This window comes from Chlamydotis macqueenii, chromosome Z (genome assembly GCF_036417535.1).
Source record: "Chlamydotis macqueenii isolate bChlMac1 chromosome Z, bChlMac1.mat, whole genome shotgun sequence".
In the NCBI taxonomy this organism is placed as follows: Eukaryota; Metazoa; Chordata; class Aves; order Otidiformes; family Otididae; genus Chlamydotis; species Chlamydotis macqueenii.
The window spans coordinates 62,538,638-62,557,392 of NC_141593.1; the positions used below are offsets into that span (position 1 = coordinate 62,538,638).

General features: G+C 41.0%; 1 protein-coding gene across 3 annotated transcripts in view; it reads left to right on the forward strand.

The window, feature by feature from the left end:
* The window catches only part of ZNF608 (zinc finger protein 608), an 86,408-nt gene extending 69,070 nt beyond the window's left edge, over window positions 1-17,338 (forward strand). The window contains exons 4-10 of one of the 3 annotated variants that reach the window (XM_086771111.1): window positions 5,875-5,962; window positions 6,434-8,882; window positions 10,662-11,079; window positions 11,641-11,813; window positions 12,737-12,911; window positions 14,130-14,211; window positions 15,227-17,338. In XM_086771111.1, coding sequence (XP_086627237.1) covers window positions 5,875-5,962; window positions 6,434-8,882; window positions 10,662-11,079; window positions 11,641-11,813; window positions 12,737-12,911; window positions 14,130-14,211; window positions 15,227-15,233 — 3,392 coding nt within the window. In that variant the 3' untranslated portion in view covers window positions 15,234-17,338. The remainder of the gene's footprint in view (window positions 1-5,874; window positions 5,963-6,433; window positions 8,883-10,661; window positions 11,080-11,640; window positions 11,814-12,736; window positions 12,912-14,129; window positions 14,212-15,226) is intronic. The other 2 variants (XM_086771112.1, XM_086771113.1) reach the window with 2 other exon arrangements.
* The last annotated feature ends 1,417 nt before the right edge of the window (window positions 17,339-18,755 follow it).

The window sequence follows — 18,755 nt, forward strand, 5'->3', positions numbered from 1 at the left end:
ATAACTGATAACCGAATGGGAATTTCGAGCAAGTAGGACTTCACTTATGTTTAAACATAAGTGATTTATGTGACTTTTTAAACATAAGTGACTTTTGGTGACTGAAAAGCAAACAAATTATTCCTAGTTTTGGAAGATCATTTAAATATTCTTCAACAAATCAGTTAGAGAAGTGTTCAGAAAGACTTTCTGTAGATCTGCTTTCTCTGGAATTCTGCAGATCCTTTTGGCCATATCCTCTGCTAAGAACAGAGGGAACAGCTCCTTTTACAAAAAATGAAGGCATATCCATTCACCTGTTCAGATAAAGAATCAACTTGAACTGAAACAGAATTTCGTAGCAGTTGCTGTGATTTGAACACAAAATCAGTCTATGCTGTGAACATTAAGTCAGGCTTTCAGTCTGATTAACTGAGTAATGTCTACTTATATCGGAATTTGAATGTGTTTGTTTTCTAAAGCCAGTATTTTCAAAATCTGGGGCCTCTGTTTAAGATATTAATGTGATAATTTGATTCCTAACCACATGATCTCATTTTCAAAGTTATGAATAAGCATAAAAACTCTTGGCTTATGTTCATTGCAGAAAACAGAGTCAAGAAAGCAAAAGGATTATCTGTTGTAGACTAGATGTCAGTCTTTTGTTCTTTAGATGGAAGAACATCTGCAAGAATGTATCCTGTTAGATTTGAGTAGATCCTTACAAGCTTGATGTGGCTGCTAGAAGTCCAGTGTCAAGGCAGTCAACATGAATGGTAGCCTGGCTTGGTACTGAAGATGCCTTGTGACTCTGATGTTTTTACATCAAAACAGCACATCTGCATTTGTTAAGCGGACTTCAAAAGAGCATCGCTCTTTTTGCAAATAGTGAATGACAAATTTAGGTAGTTCATTTCCAGTTTGTGATGACATATTTCATGCTATAGATTTTGTTAATAGTAAATAACTAATTTTAGTACTGGTCTTTGTTATGCAGTCACTGAAAAGAAGGAAGGGAGGGGAAAGGAAAGAACAGATACATTGCATCCACAGAACTCATGAAAAAGTACTTATTCCTGCAGATTTCTGAAAATTATTTTATTACAAATAACTTTTGTGACCTGTGACCTTTCATTTCATAATAAAATCCAAATACAAATTGCCACAGTTATTTTGTACAGATGATTACATTATATCTATCAGAACTGCTAATGTAAAATTATTTTGTGCTCCTCTAGGCATGTGTTAGTTTTTCCTACCTGTTGCTGGGTAATTTTTTGCCATAAACATTGTGGTTATGAATATGATGAGTAAAGAAAAAAGCTCATAATAGTACATGCACTGTGAAGGAAAACACCAAAATAAAGAACCTTTTCTTGTTCCTAACAGGCTAATGAAATTCCCCTTGATGTTAAAGGAGGGACTTCTAGTGACAGTGTTGGGCACTAGGTAACATCCTGTGTGTACCTTTGCTGTACATTAAGGCTTTTGTGTATGATCCTGCCTTAGATAATAATGGATTTTGGCAGAAAAGGTACTGACTAGTGTAAGTGAACTGTAACACTTCTAGATAACGTGACCCCATTTTATTGTCTTAGACACCATTTCATAATTGCCACACATAATGCATTCAGCACTTAATGTGTCTACTCCTTAATGATAAAGAGAAGCATCGGTGGTAACTATTGAAATTTTCATTTTCTTATTTTTGGCTGCTTTAATTTAGGATATTTGACCCTGAAGATTGTAGGGGATATTGCTAATTTCAGATATTCAGTAACTATGAATAGGTATGTAGTTTGCAAATTGAATGAGAAACTAAACTAAATCAAGAAACTTAGACCCTAATTTTGGGATAAGTTTTTCTCTATTACATCCAAATCTTGTGAACCGTGCTCTGGTAATTGGTGACACTTTGACATCCTTACCTGGTGGAAGAAACGTGCATGTAGTGTAAATATAGTCACTATTGTTAGATCCAGCCTCACAAGAACAGGATTAGATATTTGGCCAGGTTTCCCAAATTGGAGTCTTAAGAGTTCCAGTACCCTCAAATACACTGCATTACAAGCATCTGAATTTCTCTCCCATTCCGCAGTAATGGTTACTTTAAATAGTTTAGCTTCTTGGGGTTTTTTTTTTTAAGGTGAAAATACATCTCTGTACTCCGGCATTATGAAACCTGTGGGTTCCCCAGTCTGTCTTTGCATTTTCACTCTTGTTCAGGCAATGCAAAATAAATGATAATTACATCATGTGTTGTCTAGTGTGTAGTGTAATGTAATAGGAAGTCTCATTACAGGGACTTCTTAGGACCTGGCATAGCCTCAGTGAGGTTTGATCCTTTATGTGGTACGTTATTTACTTCATAAGATGGATTGAGTATGTGAAGAGCTATGCCTCAGCACAAACACGCTTAAAAGAGGAGTTGGAACAACTTAGGGAAGGATTAATGCATCTATGACTGCGTGCCAGTGTACGCAGATGCAAAACTGAGTGAACTGCAGACTGCTGTAGTACTATTTGTAGTACTGCCTCTGACACAGTGCAGAGAAGTCCCAGCAGATGTTCTTGTTTTGAGCTTGAACTCTGTGCCAGGACAAGTGTTTTGGATCAGAGAAACCTGTAACAGTACACGCTGACTGAGTGCAGCAAGAATAATCCTTTCTCTTCAGTAGTGCATCTAGTATATAGAGTGGACTACTTGCTGTTCTCATCTCCGTTTTCATTTTACAGTGCTTTCGTCTCATAAGCCTGCAGTTGATGTTTCCTTAGGAGTCAGTCCTACCTCCCATGTTACTTACATTCTCTTGACCCGTTTCTGTGATAATCTTAGAAGATTAAATGAGCTGCCTTCACTGCCGGTTCTGTGGAATCTTACTTGTGCTGTTCATTAGGCAAAGGAAATCTATTCCTTGCCACAGTTATTCTAACACAGCATGGAGATTAATCTTCACTCCTACTTACATACTGGGGCCTTTGCTAAGACTAACAAACTTAATGAGATGCTAAATGTAACTGACATTAAGGGAGGAACTTACTTGTGTTTGCTTTTGAAGTATTTACTTTCTTACATTGGAATGTCATTTGAATGTCTTCTAAGAATTACTGAAGTGTGCATTGATTTCAGGGGGTTTTATTATTATACCTAGTCCGTGCCTAGGTAACAGACCATCCATAGGCCAATTATATAAATAAATAAATAAAACTCACATAGAGACAGACAGCACTACAAATATTGAGGAAGATTGATACTTAGTACGGAATACACCTTGGTTAAAAAAAAAAAACAAAACTCACAAAACCTAGCAATTACATTTTAACAAAAGGATAAAGATGAACTAGCCGGGGAAAAATGAATGGCACAGATAATTCTCCAGTAATACTCTGTGGGAAGTCAGAAAGCTCTCCTTGCTTTGTATGTTTAGAAGGAGATTGGACGAACACTGGTAAATGGACAGGAGGGAGCAATTTTGCGGCTGCAGGGAGATGGGCTGTATGACGTAATACAGTTGAGCACTGGAAAATACCTGTGATTTTCCCTTGGAGCATTATGGAATCACAGCTGACAAGCTATTAAGGTGGAAACAAAGCATCGAGGTTACCAGAGAAGCACCTTTTTAATGCCTCTCTCTAGTGTGCATGTGGCAGATGGGAACATAGCTTGGAGTTGCTTGTTATGAGAAACCCACTTCCACTGACGAGTATTTCCTGTGTGGATCTGCTGGCCTGTTCTCCTCTTCACGTTTTTTTGCCCCAACGTTTGAGCAGCTGCAGGGATTTCCAGACATGGTGCCATTTCCACACTCGAGGAAAACGACGCGGGGGCTCCCATCCTGGGGCCCACACGCTCCCCTCGGCTTCGGCGCCAGCGGCAGACGCGCTGGGGAGGCTCCTGCCCCTCCTCCGGGGCAGGGGACCGTTCCGGCGGGGGCCGCAGGAGCCGTTTCCCGGCGGTCGACCTCCTCCCTCCACCTGCCTTTGCCCGCCTAACGCCCTACGGGCGCCCTCCGGGGCCCAGCAGGCGACTGAGGGCGGCTTCGGCCGGGCGGGGCGCGGGTGCCGTCGGCAAGGACAGACGGACGGCCCAACCTCCGCACCACCCGGTCGGCCTGCACACGCTTCCCGCCCCCAACACCGGCCGGGCCGCTGCCGCCAATGGGGGTGGCGGCGGCGGGTTCCGCGGGGCCGGGTGCGGCCAATCAGAAGCCGAGGTTGGCAGCGGGCGGGAGCGGGGCTGAGGGGCGCGGCGGCGGCCTCACCCCCGCCATTTCGGGCCCGGAGGGCGCGGTGTGTTTGGTTTTCTTTACAGGCTGTCTGGTTTGCCTAGGCCATAAAAACACGGCACAGCGCTTTAACCCTAATCCTTCCCGGCCTTCAAAGCCCAGCCCTGACCCTGGCTGGAAGAGCCATTTGTTGTTCACCCCATGATATTCTAGTTGCCTTATCGAAGTGGCAACTTAAAACCTTATGGGGAATAATTTTCAAATCTGCTACAGAGAATTTTCAAGGAAATCCCTTCTTGCCTGGTACCTCTGCTAACAACGCTTCAAATGCTTCCCTGCTGCTAAAAGGGCCCCTGAGGAAATAGGCGGCTGGTTGCATGTTTACTTTACCTTGGTGCAGCAGAGAGGGATCGTTTTTAGTGCAAAATTAGAAACCGTGCTGGTAAGACAAAGCGAAAAGACCGGCTGGAAAGGTTCTGGCACAGTGCCATTATTATATCCGTTACAGAAACACTGCAGCTAGAACAAGGGAAGTGCAGAGGAAAAACAAATCACAAAGCTGGCAGCTGCAAGTTAGCGTCTTCACACCTCTCGTAAACTGGAAACATTTCGCATTGTGCCTTTCTTTGCTAGGTGAAATACATTTTTTATTTCTGTGTATCTTCTAATGAGAAGAGATGGCTGGTTCAGTAATACTACCTAGTGTTTGTCTGCAGGAGTTAATGAATTAAAGGGGTCTCTATGCTGGCTAGTCCATAAACATGATGATAAATTATATGAAGAAGTGTCTGAGGGCAACCTGAAAACATTTGAATGACATCTCCATTTGCTTTATTGTTAGTTAGGATGACCATACCGTGCACACGTTTTAACGGGATGATTTGAATAAACCAAAATGGGAAGTCTGCTTCAGGTGGACAGACAAATTTATGTTTAATAAAAGTTGTAAGTGGAAAAGCAACTGAATTACAGTACATTTTAAAAGGATCTCTTTCTATGCACCTATATTGTGATTCCTCTTAGCTTTACTGTATGGTTACAATTTCGTGTCTCGTCTCTTGCTTCCCACAGAAGAAAAAGCAAGGCAAAAAATACATGTTTCCATCTATATATGCTGAACAAAACTTACACTGTATGTGTGTGTGTTTGTGTGTTTAGATATATGCAATTTCAAATAAATAGAAGCATCATTATCATATTGTTCAAAGCAAAGCAGATTCTTCTTAGTCACCTACTGATTTAAACACTGTAACTGGTGCTTAGTTTATGCTGGCTGACTGCCAAGCGAAAGCAATTATGTGCAATAATAGCAAAATTAAGAGGTGAGTGTTGCTGTTTTACAGCAGGACATGGCAAAACCCATTTCCTTCTGTCAGCTGTATCTTGATTACACACACAGTCACGCAGGCACACACTCTCTCTTACACACATGCACATGCGCACACAGTCTTGTTCGTCATTTGCTGTCTTTCCTGTGGATTTTACCTTGAGGTCACTGAAACCAGAAAAGAGGAAGAGTATAGACCACAGTGTTTGAAAGCAAATGAGAATAAAGCTCTCCCTTTGTGGGGAAGGAGAGAAAAAAAAAAAAGAAAAAACAGCAAAACAAAAAGCCTACCCCAGTTATTGTTCTGACTGTGATAATACTTTGTTTTTCTCCCACTGGCAGGTGTCCTAGTGGTAAATGTTACGTGGAGGAACAAGACTTATGTGGGAACACTGCTGGACTGCACAAAGCATGACTGGGCCCCTCCTAGGTAGGCAGTCATTCTGAATATGTTTTTTCTCTGCTGTATTTTCACCCCCAATCTCTGTCAAGAGTCTGTACAGAGATTAATAAAAAACAACTGGTTATAATTGAAAACATGCACCAGTGAAAAGAGTAATTCTCTGTTCCACGCTGAAATGAGGGGTGGGAGTTTTTATTTCTTTTTGGTTTGTGTTTTTGAGAGGGAGGGGGAAATATCTGGGATTCAGTCAGAGGGCAATTAACTTAAAAATGCATTTCTGTAAGTTTGGAATTTTTTTTCTCCATTGTTCTAATTAGGTGGTCTTGTTCTTACCATTTTTGTCCTTTTTAAATGACTTTCCCTTTGAGACTGTAACATTCTCATTTGGAAGATGGACATCTTTAACATGTATGAAGGTTCTGTTATGGGACGTGGTGTTGTTTTGGTATTTGTTCAGTTCACAGCTCCTGCTGATGGAATCTGCTCTTGTTTATATAGGTTTTGTGAATCGCCAACAAGTGACCTGGAAATGCGCGGAGGACGGGGCAGGGGAAAGCGGGCAAGGTCCGCTGCAGCTGCAGCTGTACCTGGGAGTGATGCAAGTTTTGCAGAGTCCAGAGGACTTCAGAATAAGAATCGAGGTGGTGCCAATGGGAAGGGGAGGAGGGGCAGCCTTAACTCAAGTGGGCGCAGGACACCCCCAAATTGCGCCATAGATGAAGTCAAAGCCAGCCCCTCATCCACTAACAAGAGGAAAACTAAACCTCCAATGGAACTAGATTTGAACTCCAGTTCAGAGGACAATAAATCTGGAAAACGTGTTCGTACTAACTCTAGAAGCACTCCCACCACCCCACAGGGGAAACCTGAGACTACTTTTTTGGACCAAGGCTGCTCTTCTCCAGTGCTGATCGACTGTCCTCACCCCAACTGCAACAAAAAGTACAAGCACATTAATGGACTACGATACCATCAGGCTCATGCACATTTAGACCCAGAGAATAAACTGGAGTTTGAGCCTGACAGTGAAGATAAAATTTCAGACTGTGAGGAAGCATTGAGTAATGTGGCACTTGAATGCAGTGAGCCAAGCACAAATTTGCCAGGCTTTGATCCACTAAAAGCACCGACATCTCCTTCCTCTATCACTACCCCAGGGACCCCCAAGGGAAAAAGGGAACTGACCAGCAACGGCCCTGGTTCGGTTATCAGTTCCAAAACTGGCAAGAATTCTGGCAAAAAGAAAGGTCTGAACAGTGAATTGAACAGCCTTCCGGTAATTTCTAACATGGCAGCCACACTGGATAATTGCTCGGTAGCAGATGGTGGTTTGCAAACCGAAATGCCGAAATTGGAGGCTGAAGGGTTAATCGACAAGAAGGGTTTGGGTGATAAAGGCAAGAAAGCGAACAATTGCAAAGTGGATAAAAACCTTTCCAAACTGAAAACTGCCAGGCCCATTGCCCCAGCGCCAGCACCGACTCCTCCCCAATTAATAGCTATACCTACTACAGCCTTTACAACCACCACTACGGGGACAATACCGGGACTGCCCTCTCTAACAACTACTATTGTTCAGGCTACACCAAAGAGCCCTCCGCTAAAACCTATTCAACCAAAGCCCACAATTATGGGAGAGCCAAGCACTGTAAACCCAGCTCTCACATCACTCAAAGACAAAAAGAAAAAGGAGAAGCGAAAGCTGAAGGACAAAGAAAGCAAAGAGACAGGAAGCCCCAAGATGGATTCTAAGCTGGGAAAGCTGGAGGATTCAAAAGGGTCTGGGAAAGACTTATCTGGACATTTTTTAAAGGACCATCTCAACAAGAATGAAGTGCTAGCTAATGGACTGTCAGAGTCTCAAGAGAGCAGGATGGCAAGTATTAAGGCTGAAGCTGATAAGGTTTACACGTTCACAGACAATGCGCCCAGCCCTTCCATAGGGAGTGCCTCCAGGATGGAATGCAGCACTTTGGTGAATGGACAATCTGCCATGGCGCCACTGCACGTGTTGACACAAAATGGTGCAGATAGTGCGGCCGCTAAAACTAACAGCCCTGCTTACTCGGATATTTCTGATGCGGCTGATGATGGTGGCTCTGACAGCAGGTCAGAGGGCATGAGGTCAAAGGCCAGCTCTCCGTCGGATATTATTTCTAATAAGGACGGTGTTGTAAAAGGACATTCTTCAACCACAGCACAATCAGCTCAAGCGAAAGAGTCCCATTCTCCCTATTACCATGGCTACGATCCTTATTATTCCCCAAGTTACATGCACTCTGGACAGGTCAGTGGCCCAGCAGCTGGGAACAGCAGTACCCCACAGGGACTGAAGATCAAAAAAGAGGCTGAGGAAGATGCTGAAAAGAAAGAGAAGGCAGAACTGTCAGATGCCAAGAAAAGTGAAAGCACTTCCTCTAATTTGCAGCCACAACATCAGTCAGTAATAACGCAAAGGCACCCTGCACTTGCTCAGTCACTTTATTATGGACAGTATGCCTATGGCCTCTATATGGACCAAAAGTCCTTGATGGCCTCTAACCCTGCTTACAGGCAGCAGTATGAAAAATACTATGAGGACCAGAGATTAGCAGAACAGAAGATGGCACAAACTGGGAGGGACTGTGAAAGGAAGAATGACCCCCCCTTGAAGGAGATTGGGAAGGATGACAAGCAGAAGAACATTCCATCTGCCACTATTTCAAAGGCCCCTTCAACTCCGGAGCCCAGCAAAAATAACACTAAAATAGGGTCGTCAGTCCCTAACAAAGGTGAGGAGACAAGCAAATCACAGATCCTTTCCAATCACCAGCAGCAGCTTCAGTCTGACAGTTTCAAAGCCAAACAAATGGAAAACCACCAGCTCATAAAGGAGGCTGTGGAGATGAAATCTGTTATGGACTCCATGAAGCAAACGGGAATAGATCCAACCACAAGATTTAAACAGGTGAGATCACAGGAAATGTAACAAGTGTGTCTTGATTTATCCTTAAGTCATGTGAGATTTTGTCGCTGATTCTGCTGTGTTCTTCTACCTTTGCAGCCAAACAAACTCCACCATCCTTTTTTTCATGCTGGATAATACTGTAATCTGTGAATAGACCAACAGACCTTTCAGTTGAGCTGTTTGAAAAGAAAAAGGAAAAAAAAAATCTAGCAAGGTGGTGACAGAAGCCAGGCTTAAGACCTGAATAGACTATTTAAAATTACATGCATGAATAAAATAGAATTAGATTTCTCTTTTAGATGTAAATTCTAAGTAATTTGCTTAGTTCAGAAATGAGAAATTTCAAGCAAAATAAGCAGCTTTCATTGTGAGAGGACTTAAAGAAGATTTGAAACATGGTTTGAAGTGTTTCTTTTTTTTTTTGTTAAATGACAGTTGGCATTTACTAAGGATGGGTGAGCTGGTTCTTTGAAGAGTTGGCTTGAAGCTCAGCTCTTTATCTTAACCCAAGGTGACCTTTTTGAAGCAGTTAAGTTCCCCTTCTCTCCTCAACCAACCCCTGGCCCCTACAGACCTACACAATGGATGAAATCCTGTATCCATTGAAGTCAGTGATAGTTTTGCCATTGACTTCAGTGGAACCAGAATTTCATCCAGTGGCTTTGTGCTGACCTTCCTAGATGTCACATTGCCTTCGTTCGAGGCAATGTGACTGTCTCTGTGCTCTGAACCGAAGCCTCAGTGCTTCATGCTTTCATGTTCTGGTGTACAGTACGTCCCAGACTTCACCCTTACGGGCTGTCTTTCAAGATACAGTGTGGTCAGGTGAGTGGAAGTTAGGGAGATCTAAAGGAAGTGGAATGGTACACAGCCCCCAGTAGAAGAAGGTTTCTGCTGATTCAAATGAGTATTTGAACCAGGCTGTCCAAGCTTCTAGTTGTGTGCTTAGGTTTCTGTTGCATGTCCCATAAATGTGTATCAACTGGAAACAATGTTTACAATTAGCTCTTGCGTATCCTGTGTTAGAAAAAAAACTGTCTTCCTGTTACTGCTCTGTACTGATTTGGTGTAGTCTTGTAAAGAACTCACTAATCCTGTAACGTGTTGGTAAACTGATCTATGTAATATATTATGCAAAAATGTATTTATAATATCCTGTACATGTTCTTTAAACCACGTGGCCCTGATCCTGTAGATGCTTATCCGTGTGTAATTTTACAAACTTGAAATGAGACTGTCAGCTGAAGAAGTCTGCCTTAATGTCTGACTTCCACTGATTCCTGTATGTTTGTAATATCAGAGGCAGCATTAGCATCTTTCCAGCTAATTCAGTTTTTCAAGTTCATTGTTCCAGGTAATCTAAGTGCTCTGGCATATTGTTAGCTAGCTTTAATTTTGTGGTTCACAGATACTTTTTGCTCTCTAGTGGGAAAATCTCTCTGTGGGCTTTAGTTAAAATGTTTTATGAATAGCATGGTCTCAGAACTTTTATACAATGCATATGTATTTCATGATTAAACTAGTTAAAAGCAGGAAGAAGGATATAAGATGAAACAATTGAATTAAATTTTGATAATAGTCTCTTGCTTCTTCATGGGAATATTGGTTTGACTTTGAGCTCCAAGGCACTCTGGAGCACGTAAACCTCTTCTCTATGTAATAGGGATATGTTACTAAAACGGCTGTTAAAATGCATTAGCTGATGTATGAGAAATATCAATAACGATCTTATTTCATCATCTAAGTTCAGAACAAATTTTTTTTTCTCCTCCCTATTAGGATCCAGATTCACGAACATGGCATCATTATGTCTATCAGCCCAAATACCTTGATCAGCAAAAATCAGAAGAACTTGATCGTGAGAAAAAGTTAAAAGAAGACAGCCCTAGAAAAACACCTAACAAGGAAAGTTCCCTGCCTAACCTTCCTGTCTCATTAACAAGCATTAAAGAGGAGCCTAAGGAAGTCAAGCGTTCTGATTCTCAATCAGTGGATGAGAGCAAGATAAAAACCGATGATCGAAAGACTCCTGTAAATTGGAAGGACTCTCGGGGTGCTAGAGTAGCAGTTTCCTCACCAATGAGTCAGCATCAGTCATATATCCAGTACTTGCATGCTTATCCTTATCCACAGATGTATGATCCCAACCATCCAGCCTATCGCGCAGTCTCTCCTGTCCTAATGCACAGCTATCCTGGTATGTATTCTGAAATTTACCTTGCATGTTAGTTAAGATTTACATCTGTAAAGTGCAGTAAAAGCCTGCATTTTAATACTTCTGTTAGTAGCTAGGGTAAATTAGAAGCTTCATGGGTGACATTTGTTTTGCTTGTGCTTCTACTAGGGAAAGTTCTGTAGATGAAACTGATTTAATACAAGATGTTACTTTTATGAACTGTCACAGTTCGCAGCTACAGTTTTCTCAACCCTGGACAGTCTGCTGTTGCTGTTAGACTGACAGATAGTTTATTGCCTATAAAAATATTCTAAGCACTTACTGTCAGAACCATTAGAGTTACTATTTCTTTCACTTAAAGAGGACCCATAAATGTCTGAAATGGCTATCAGCTCAACCCTGTTTATAACCTCCATTTATCAGGGTAAATTAGGTGAAGAAATTGAAGAGCAAAGATGCTGTTTGACAGTCACATGATCCATTTTTGATGTTATCCTCTGTCCTGGCATCCCCTCCTCCCACCTTGATATAACCAAAATGTAAAAACAGTAACTTGATGTGGTATTTATTGTTTACCTGCAGGGGCCTATCTCTCTCCAGGATTTCATTATCCAGTTTATGGGAAGATGTCAGGGAGAGAAGAGGCGGAGAAAGTCAATACCAGCCCAAGCATCAATGCAAAATCAACCACTGAGTCCAAAGCACTGGATTTGCTCCAGCAGCATGCCAACCAGTATCGCAGCAAGTCCCCTGTTGTAAGGCTTCATCTGTTATTACTGAAGAGCGGTACATATAGGGAGGGGTAGGGAGGGGTAGAGAACGTCATTTTAAGATGCACATAATCTAGCATCAAGCTCTGAATGCATGCTTCTTCTTTATAGTACTGTTTAAAATAAAAGCAATTTATAGTCAGGATGCTTCTGTGGCATAAACTGGAAGTGACACATATAACACAGTTCTGTGCTCAGTCTTCCTATCTGAAATGAATGGCCTCATATAGAAACATAGATTCAGAGATGCCTCCTGGTGCACAGTTTATTGCAGTTAAACTGGAAGCTCCTGTTTGGAAACCACTAATAAAATGAGAAGTTGGACTGTGAGATTTGGTAATGTCCCCTCCCTGTATTTAGCAAGAAGTCACATGTTCCAAATAGCAGTTTACCGGCTCCTATTTCTGAAGATTTCACATTGGAGCAAATACTGTTATTTTATTTTTACAGGAAAGTTGGTGCTAGTTTTAACTGTGAGCAAGTCACTGACTCTGATTCTATTTTTAAAAGGGCTTTCTTGCTATTCAGGCAGGTTTGGTCCCCAGAGTGCATTAAAGAGGGCTGAGGATTCATTTACATCAGCTTTCAGGAGCTCAGCTAGGTTGTTCAGGCATTGGCAAGTCAGCCAAGCTTAAGGAAGCCCAAAACTAGAAGTCATTATGGTAGCTTCAAGCTGCAGTGTGTTGCCTCAAAATCTCTGTGCCTTGGAAAATCTTCCACTAGCCAGATACACCAGCTTTAGATTAGAAGCAAGTGCAAATAATCCAGTAGAGATACTTCTTCTTCAGAAAAAAAACCAGCTTCGTTATTTGAATTCAAAAGTTTGTTGGCAAGTAATGGCAAGTGTGGTTTTGTTGTGATTTCGTCCCTTTTAAAATCCTCACATCAGTTTTCTTTCACTTTACTAGCCTGTGGAAAAATCAGCATCTGAGCGTGAACGGGAAGCAGAAAGGGAGCGAGACCGTCATTCTCCTTTTAGCCAGCGGCATCTCCATACACACCATCACACTCATGTTGGAATGGGTTACCCCCTTATACCTGGACAATATGACCCATTTCAAGGTGAGCAGAAGATTTACAAAGGTGAGATTAGCTTGCCTTATGGAATTGTTACCTTAACATTTGAAATCATACCTATGTAAAGCATTTTGAATAGAGATCCCCTTGTTAATGAGAAGTGTCTTACTTTGAGAAGAGGGCTTGAAAATTCACAGCATGGACTAACAGCAAATGAATAGCTTCATGTCTGAGAAATACCAGGTTTTGTTTCCAAAACTGAGTTTTGGAAGCATTTTTAAAGATGTACCAGTTAGGCTGTCATTCACGTGAGTGTTTTGATTCCTACTGCAAACTGACATTAGCTGGCTGAAAGGCATTAAAGAAACCAAACCAAACAACCTCCTTTTTGTATAACTAGAGTTGTGTAAGCAATGGAAGAAGTGTAGCAAAGACAAAAGCTTTTTATAGTGAGCATATTTTATGTACAAGGCATTGCAGTCACAAGGGTTCGAGTTTGTTATAAATTGACCATCTGAAAGAGGACTCTTTGTATTTTGGCAAATGCAGTGCACAAAGTTGCAGTCAGGGAAAAAGCAAGATACGATTCATTCTCCCTAGGTTTTATACCAGTCTTTGACGGTTTTCCTTAACCCTGGACTCTAGCTGAATTAAAAGGAGATTTCCTCCCATGCAGCAAAGTACATGCTATCACAATTGGTGGCTAAATGACATTAATTCATTACATTCACTTGGTGCCTCAGCAGTTATTTTTCCTGTGTAAAAGTCTTGACATTTCTCAGTTTGATTCAGTGATTCCATATGCCTTTTGGGATGCATTATGCTTGTTCGGTAGGAAAACTATAAAAATGATAAGTTATTATGAAAGTATTGTATTCTGAGCAGCTGGCATGTCGTTTCTGTAATTCACTGTGACTTTTGATTCTTGTTGTTTCCTGGTACCTATTATTTCTACTGAGCTTCCTATTCAGGAACTCATACAAACCTTAGCACCATGCAGTGCAGTACTTGGAAGGGAATACAACAAGTAGGAATGCTGTATTTTCTTGTAAAATACCTATGAAGGACAATTCAGTTTACCATATGAAGGCATATTGATCATAGTCGGCAGGCTGTCTTAACACAGTTGCTGGAAATATTTGCTTTTTATGTAGTGTTAAAACCCCACCATTTTCTGATGGTGGAATTTTTTGTCTTAGAGATGTTTCCTAACATTTCTCTGAGAACAAAAATCTATTAAAACCAGAAACACATCCACATTCCTTTGTTTCTTCTTTCCCTTAGGATTGACCTCTGCTGCCCTTGTTGCCACTCAGCAGGTGGCTGCGCAGGCATCTGCATCTGGTATGTTTCCTGCACAAAGAAGGTAAATAGCCAGTAAATCTTAAATTATGTATCTTAACATAGAGAGGAGAAAACGAATAATAGATTTTATAGCCTGATGGTCTGCAGTTCCTTGTATGACACAGTTTTTAAGGTTGAAGACAAAATTTGGGACTTTGGGATAATTGTAGTTTTATTCTCTTTAAGGTGACATTTTGTCCTTAGTTTTATTCTTGAACTGTAACATAGATCATTAAGAAGGAACAAGTAGTCTATCTCCTGAGATTTTCCGTAGACTATGTTTTAAGGATTAGCATTAAAATAAAACAAGTTATTATGCAATATAATTTCAGATCCAAAGTTCTTATAAAAGGGATTTAAAGTTCATGTTCAGTTAGATCCATGTACTACCAAGATTTTACCTATTCTGCGAGTCTGCCTGGTTTGCTGATTTTGCTTTCAGAGGGATTTGCTTTGGAGTCCATTAGAAGTGGCATTGTATTTAAGTTACATACCCATTCCATGCATTTGCCTCTCAGTTTTTTACTAGGTTTTCAGTAGAATTTACTCTTCAACCATCATCCTTAGTCTTCAAGAGGAAGGAGCAAGAGGAAAAACAGTCTTATATATCATAATGATCCCACCTCAAGTGAAAAACGCAAAGCATCCTTAATGTTAGGGTTTCTTTCATCGCTGCCATGTTAAGCCTCAGAGTTTAATGCATTCAGTAGTACTGCAACGTTCCATGGTTATCGGTGTCTTTCTGAACGCTGACTCTGAATGACTGTGTAAGGCTCTTAGCTGGAATTACTTGAGTGAGAAAGGTCTGTAGCCCTGAAAGAGCTGATGGATGCTAGAGTGTCAGAACCCAGAAGATAAATCCCAGCACAGGTTACTTGTTTCTGGCAGGGGAGGGACAAGGACATGGGTTACTGTCTTTCTTTCCTGGGAGTGAGAGTACTGTGCAGATTTCATTTCATGAAATGAAATACTGAGGTGCAGAAAAAACTAGGAGGAAGGGATACTGCATACTAAAACATTCTTCTTTCTCTTTTCAGAGAATGATGAGTTTGGAGACGTACATTGTCATGTGACTGGATCACATGAGGAAGCGCTTTATTACAGACATCAGTTCCATGGTGTTAATTTGAAATGCCTTAATGGCAGGCAAAAACCAGTCATTTCATTTTTGTAAATTGCAGATTTTATCACAGAGTAACAAATGTTGCTGTAATTAGACTTCTGTTTTTATATATATATATATGCGTATATATATATATACATATATATATAAAAATATATATATATTCTTTACTTTTTTTGTATCAGTACCAAGGCTCGCACACAGGGTCTGCTGCTAAGTTGCGAACCACACAGTAAAAGGAGATATGTATTTGTCATGTTTAGAAAGCGTTAGCTGCAAAAGGCTCTTTGTTTCTTTTTTCTTCTTCCTTTTTTTCCCTTTTTTTTTCCTTTCCAGTTGTAAATAAATAATGTTATGTATCAGTGTGCCTGAACCTTGCATACCCTTCTGATATTTCCCACAAGCTCTCAGAGAGGCTAACTGTGATGACACTTTGGTACAATGTAGACGTCTATTTGGTGGCTCCTAATAAGATGCATCAGTGTAAAATGTTACTGTATTCACTGTTTCATTGTAATTGTGTATTGTGAAAAATATACCTTTGGAAGGCATGGGGATTCTAGTACCACAAAAACTGTGTTGTATATAATGTATAGATTTTAAATGGAGATAATGAGCATCTGTGAATAATGAAATGTCTTTTTTGATAATCTTGAATGGCAGATAACCTAATAGCCTGCATACCAGAAGACATCTGTGATTGTTCTATTACTTGAATAGTCCTGCAGTCTTTTTTTTAATGTTTACAATTACCCAGTTTTAGAAGAGAGACTTTAATGCCATTGCCTGGTTACTTGTTTTATGCTGTAATCTAGTTTATTTTATGTAAAATGTATATCGAATGCTTTCATTTTTATACCTGCCTTAAATAATTTGGCAATCAGAATAAAGAAAAATAGTTGGTTTTGTACTTCTTGGTGCCTGTGGACCACGTTGAAAGATGTGTCGTAGGTGTTGACAACAGTGGCTGCAGCTACCACACAGCTACAAGTCTGTGTCCCCAGAAGTTCTCTGTGGGCTCAGTCACTGGTGTGCACCTGCAGCCGTCCTGTGCCTCCCTGCTGGGCCTGGGCCCAGTGGGCGATGCAAGGCTCAAGCCAGATGGCAGTGGACCTCTTTCAAGTGACCCTGATAGGCTCAACAAAATCCCATGGTAACACCTTGGATGGTATTCGTGGAACTTAAACCTCTAATACCTATTTTAGAGCAACAATGGGTGCTATAAATCATAGGCAGTTTTTTTCTATTATATCTGTATTGCCTACCCACCCCCCCCCCAAATGAATAGATGACTAAAAGCAGAGGACCTGTTGCTTAAAAAAAAAAAAGAAAAGAAAAAAGAAAAAAAAAGTTGCTTGCTGTGCTTAACCTGCATTACCACAAAATAAATATTTTATGTGGCTATACCAACTGTTTTGTTGCAGTGCGGTTAACACAGTACACAGTAATATGAAATCACTAATCATGACATGAAAAAAAAATCATATTTACTGGTCAGGTTTTTGAGGCTTTAACTTTTGTCCTTTCCTGCATAAGCCAGTTATACTGATTGTCAAAACTGTTTTTTAAAGTTTCACTGGTTTTTTTTGGGTTTGTGTTTTGTTTTTTTTTTGACAGGGTGAATTGCTACAAGTTAAAGCTTGTTCTTGAAGTCGGTTCCATTTCTTCTACCTTGTGAATACTTAATACAGAAGAATGAATTAAAGATTCCCAACAGACAAGCACACTTGGACTTTTTATATTACTATGATGAATCTGCCATTAATATTGCTATAATTGTTTTATTTTTATAGGCATAAAATCAGTTCCCTTAGTGACTAGTTATAAGGTTTATTGATTTTTACTACACATGATTCATCTGTGGCTTATTCTTATTGTCTTGTTCTGAACATGTTCAGAAGTCTCACAGTGGTGACATACTACAAATTAGCCTCATAAAAAATGGGAAGGAAGGGGTGTTTTCTTTGGAATGGGGATATTGTGAATGCAGGGCTCTTGAAATAATAAATGCCTTATTACTTCTCTAGTAAAGGCTCAGCTGGCTTTTGTATTGAAATGTACCATTGATTTTTTTTCAGCCTACACCATTAATGCTTCTGCAGCAAAACAGATCTTATAAATTCACAGTATTGGTGATTTTGTGTGGTTTAAGATTGAGTGTCGTAAGCAACGGGAATTGAAACTCTGATTGATACAGGGTATGCAACAGTTAAAATCATGATTGATGTTACAGCTTTATTACATCCTTGAAGTCTGTAAGAGCGGCTAACATCCATTGCCATTTATTGTCTTCCTCCATTTAAGGTTATTGTCTTCCTTCTATCTTTATAGCTTTCCTTTTGGTTTAACACTTGCCATGCTGACCTCCTTAAAAGCTATGGGACAGCAAGCATGGCTCCCTGGTTCAGCACTCCCCAAAGCCAAAAGGTATCCACCCACATGTCCAAGCATTGATGTGCAGCTACTATGGTCATTTCACCATCGTGTGAGCATCCAAAGGACCAGCAAACTGAAGCAGTAATACAAGGAAGACAGTTCCTTTGGGAAATAAGAGGTGCAGAGGTGCGTCACTGGAAAAGGGCAGCTGAAGCAGCATGATACAGATCTATTTGCACTCTGTTTTCCACAGGAAGGGCTTGTACTTTTTGTTACCTCCAGCTGACACCTGTACCACTCCGCTCTTCTAGCAGCAGCAATTGGTGACCCTGCTGCTATCTTTCATCCAGATGTTGCGGAATGTCTTGCAGAGGTGAAGTGGGGCTTATGCAGTGTGCTCATCTCTTTGAGTTTCTGGTCTGTTCCTGGAATGCAGCTAGAGAAATGAAAGGTCTGTCAGTGGGAGCCCATCACACAGACCCAAAAAATCCAGGCAGGGAGCTACTGCCTGTGGTGCTTGCACTGGGGAGAAAATGCGTGTAAACAGAGAAGGAGTTGAGTGTTTTTGAGCAATCATGTAGCTCTAGAGGCTGAAACAGGACAGGGGCCAAACTGACCGAGCTGGCTGGCTACCAGGGCTAGGCTAGAGCTGGTGAAAAGGAGGGCTAGGCTAGAGCTGGTGAAAAGGAGGGCTAGGAATAACATTTCTCCAGTTCTGTAATTTTAGATTCCCTGGTGGCCTTAGGGAACATCTGAGAGCTCCCTAATTCTCTGCTGTGCCATCCTCCCCTTGCTTCTGAAAGGTGCATTGGTTGGGCTTAACCTGGGTCATTAATCCCACTTATCACTCTGACAAGTGCTGGCAGGACAAGTGCCCCCAAAGGACAGGAAGTTAAAGAATTCCTGAATCCATCCTAAAAACACACCAGGGATTGTTGGTAGCACAAAACCTTGCATAAGCGACAGTGCCCTTCTGATGCTCTCCACCCTGGCTCTTCTCAGGGAACTAGTGAACAAGTAAAGCAGGGAATCAAGTTTGTATTTCCTTCTGGCATCACAGTCTTGTC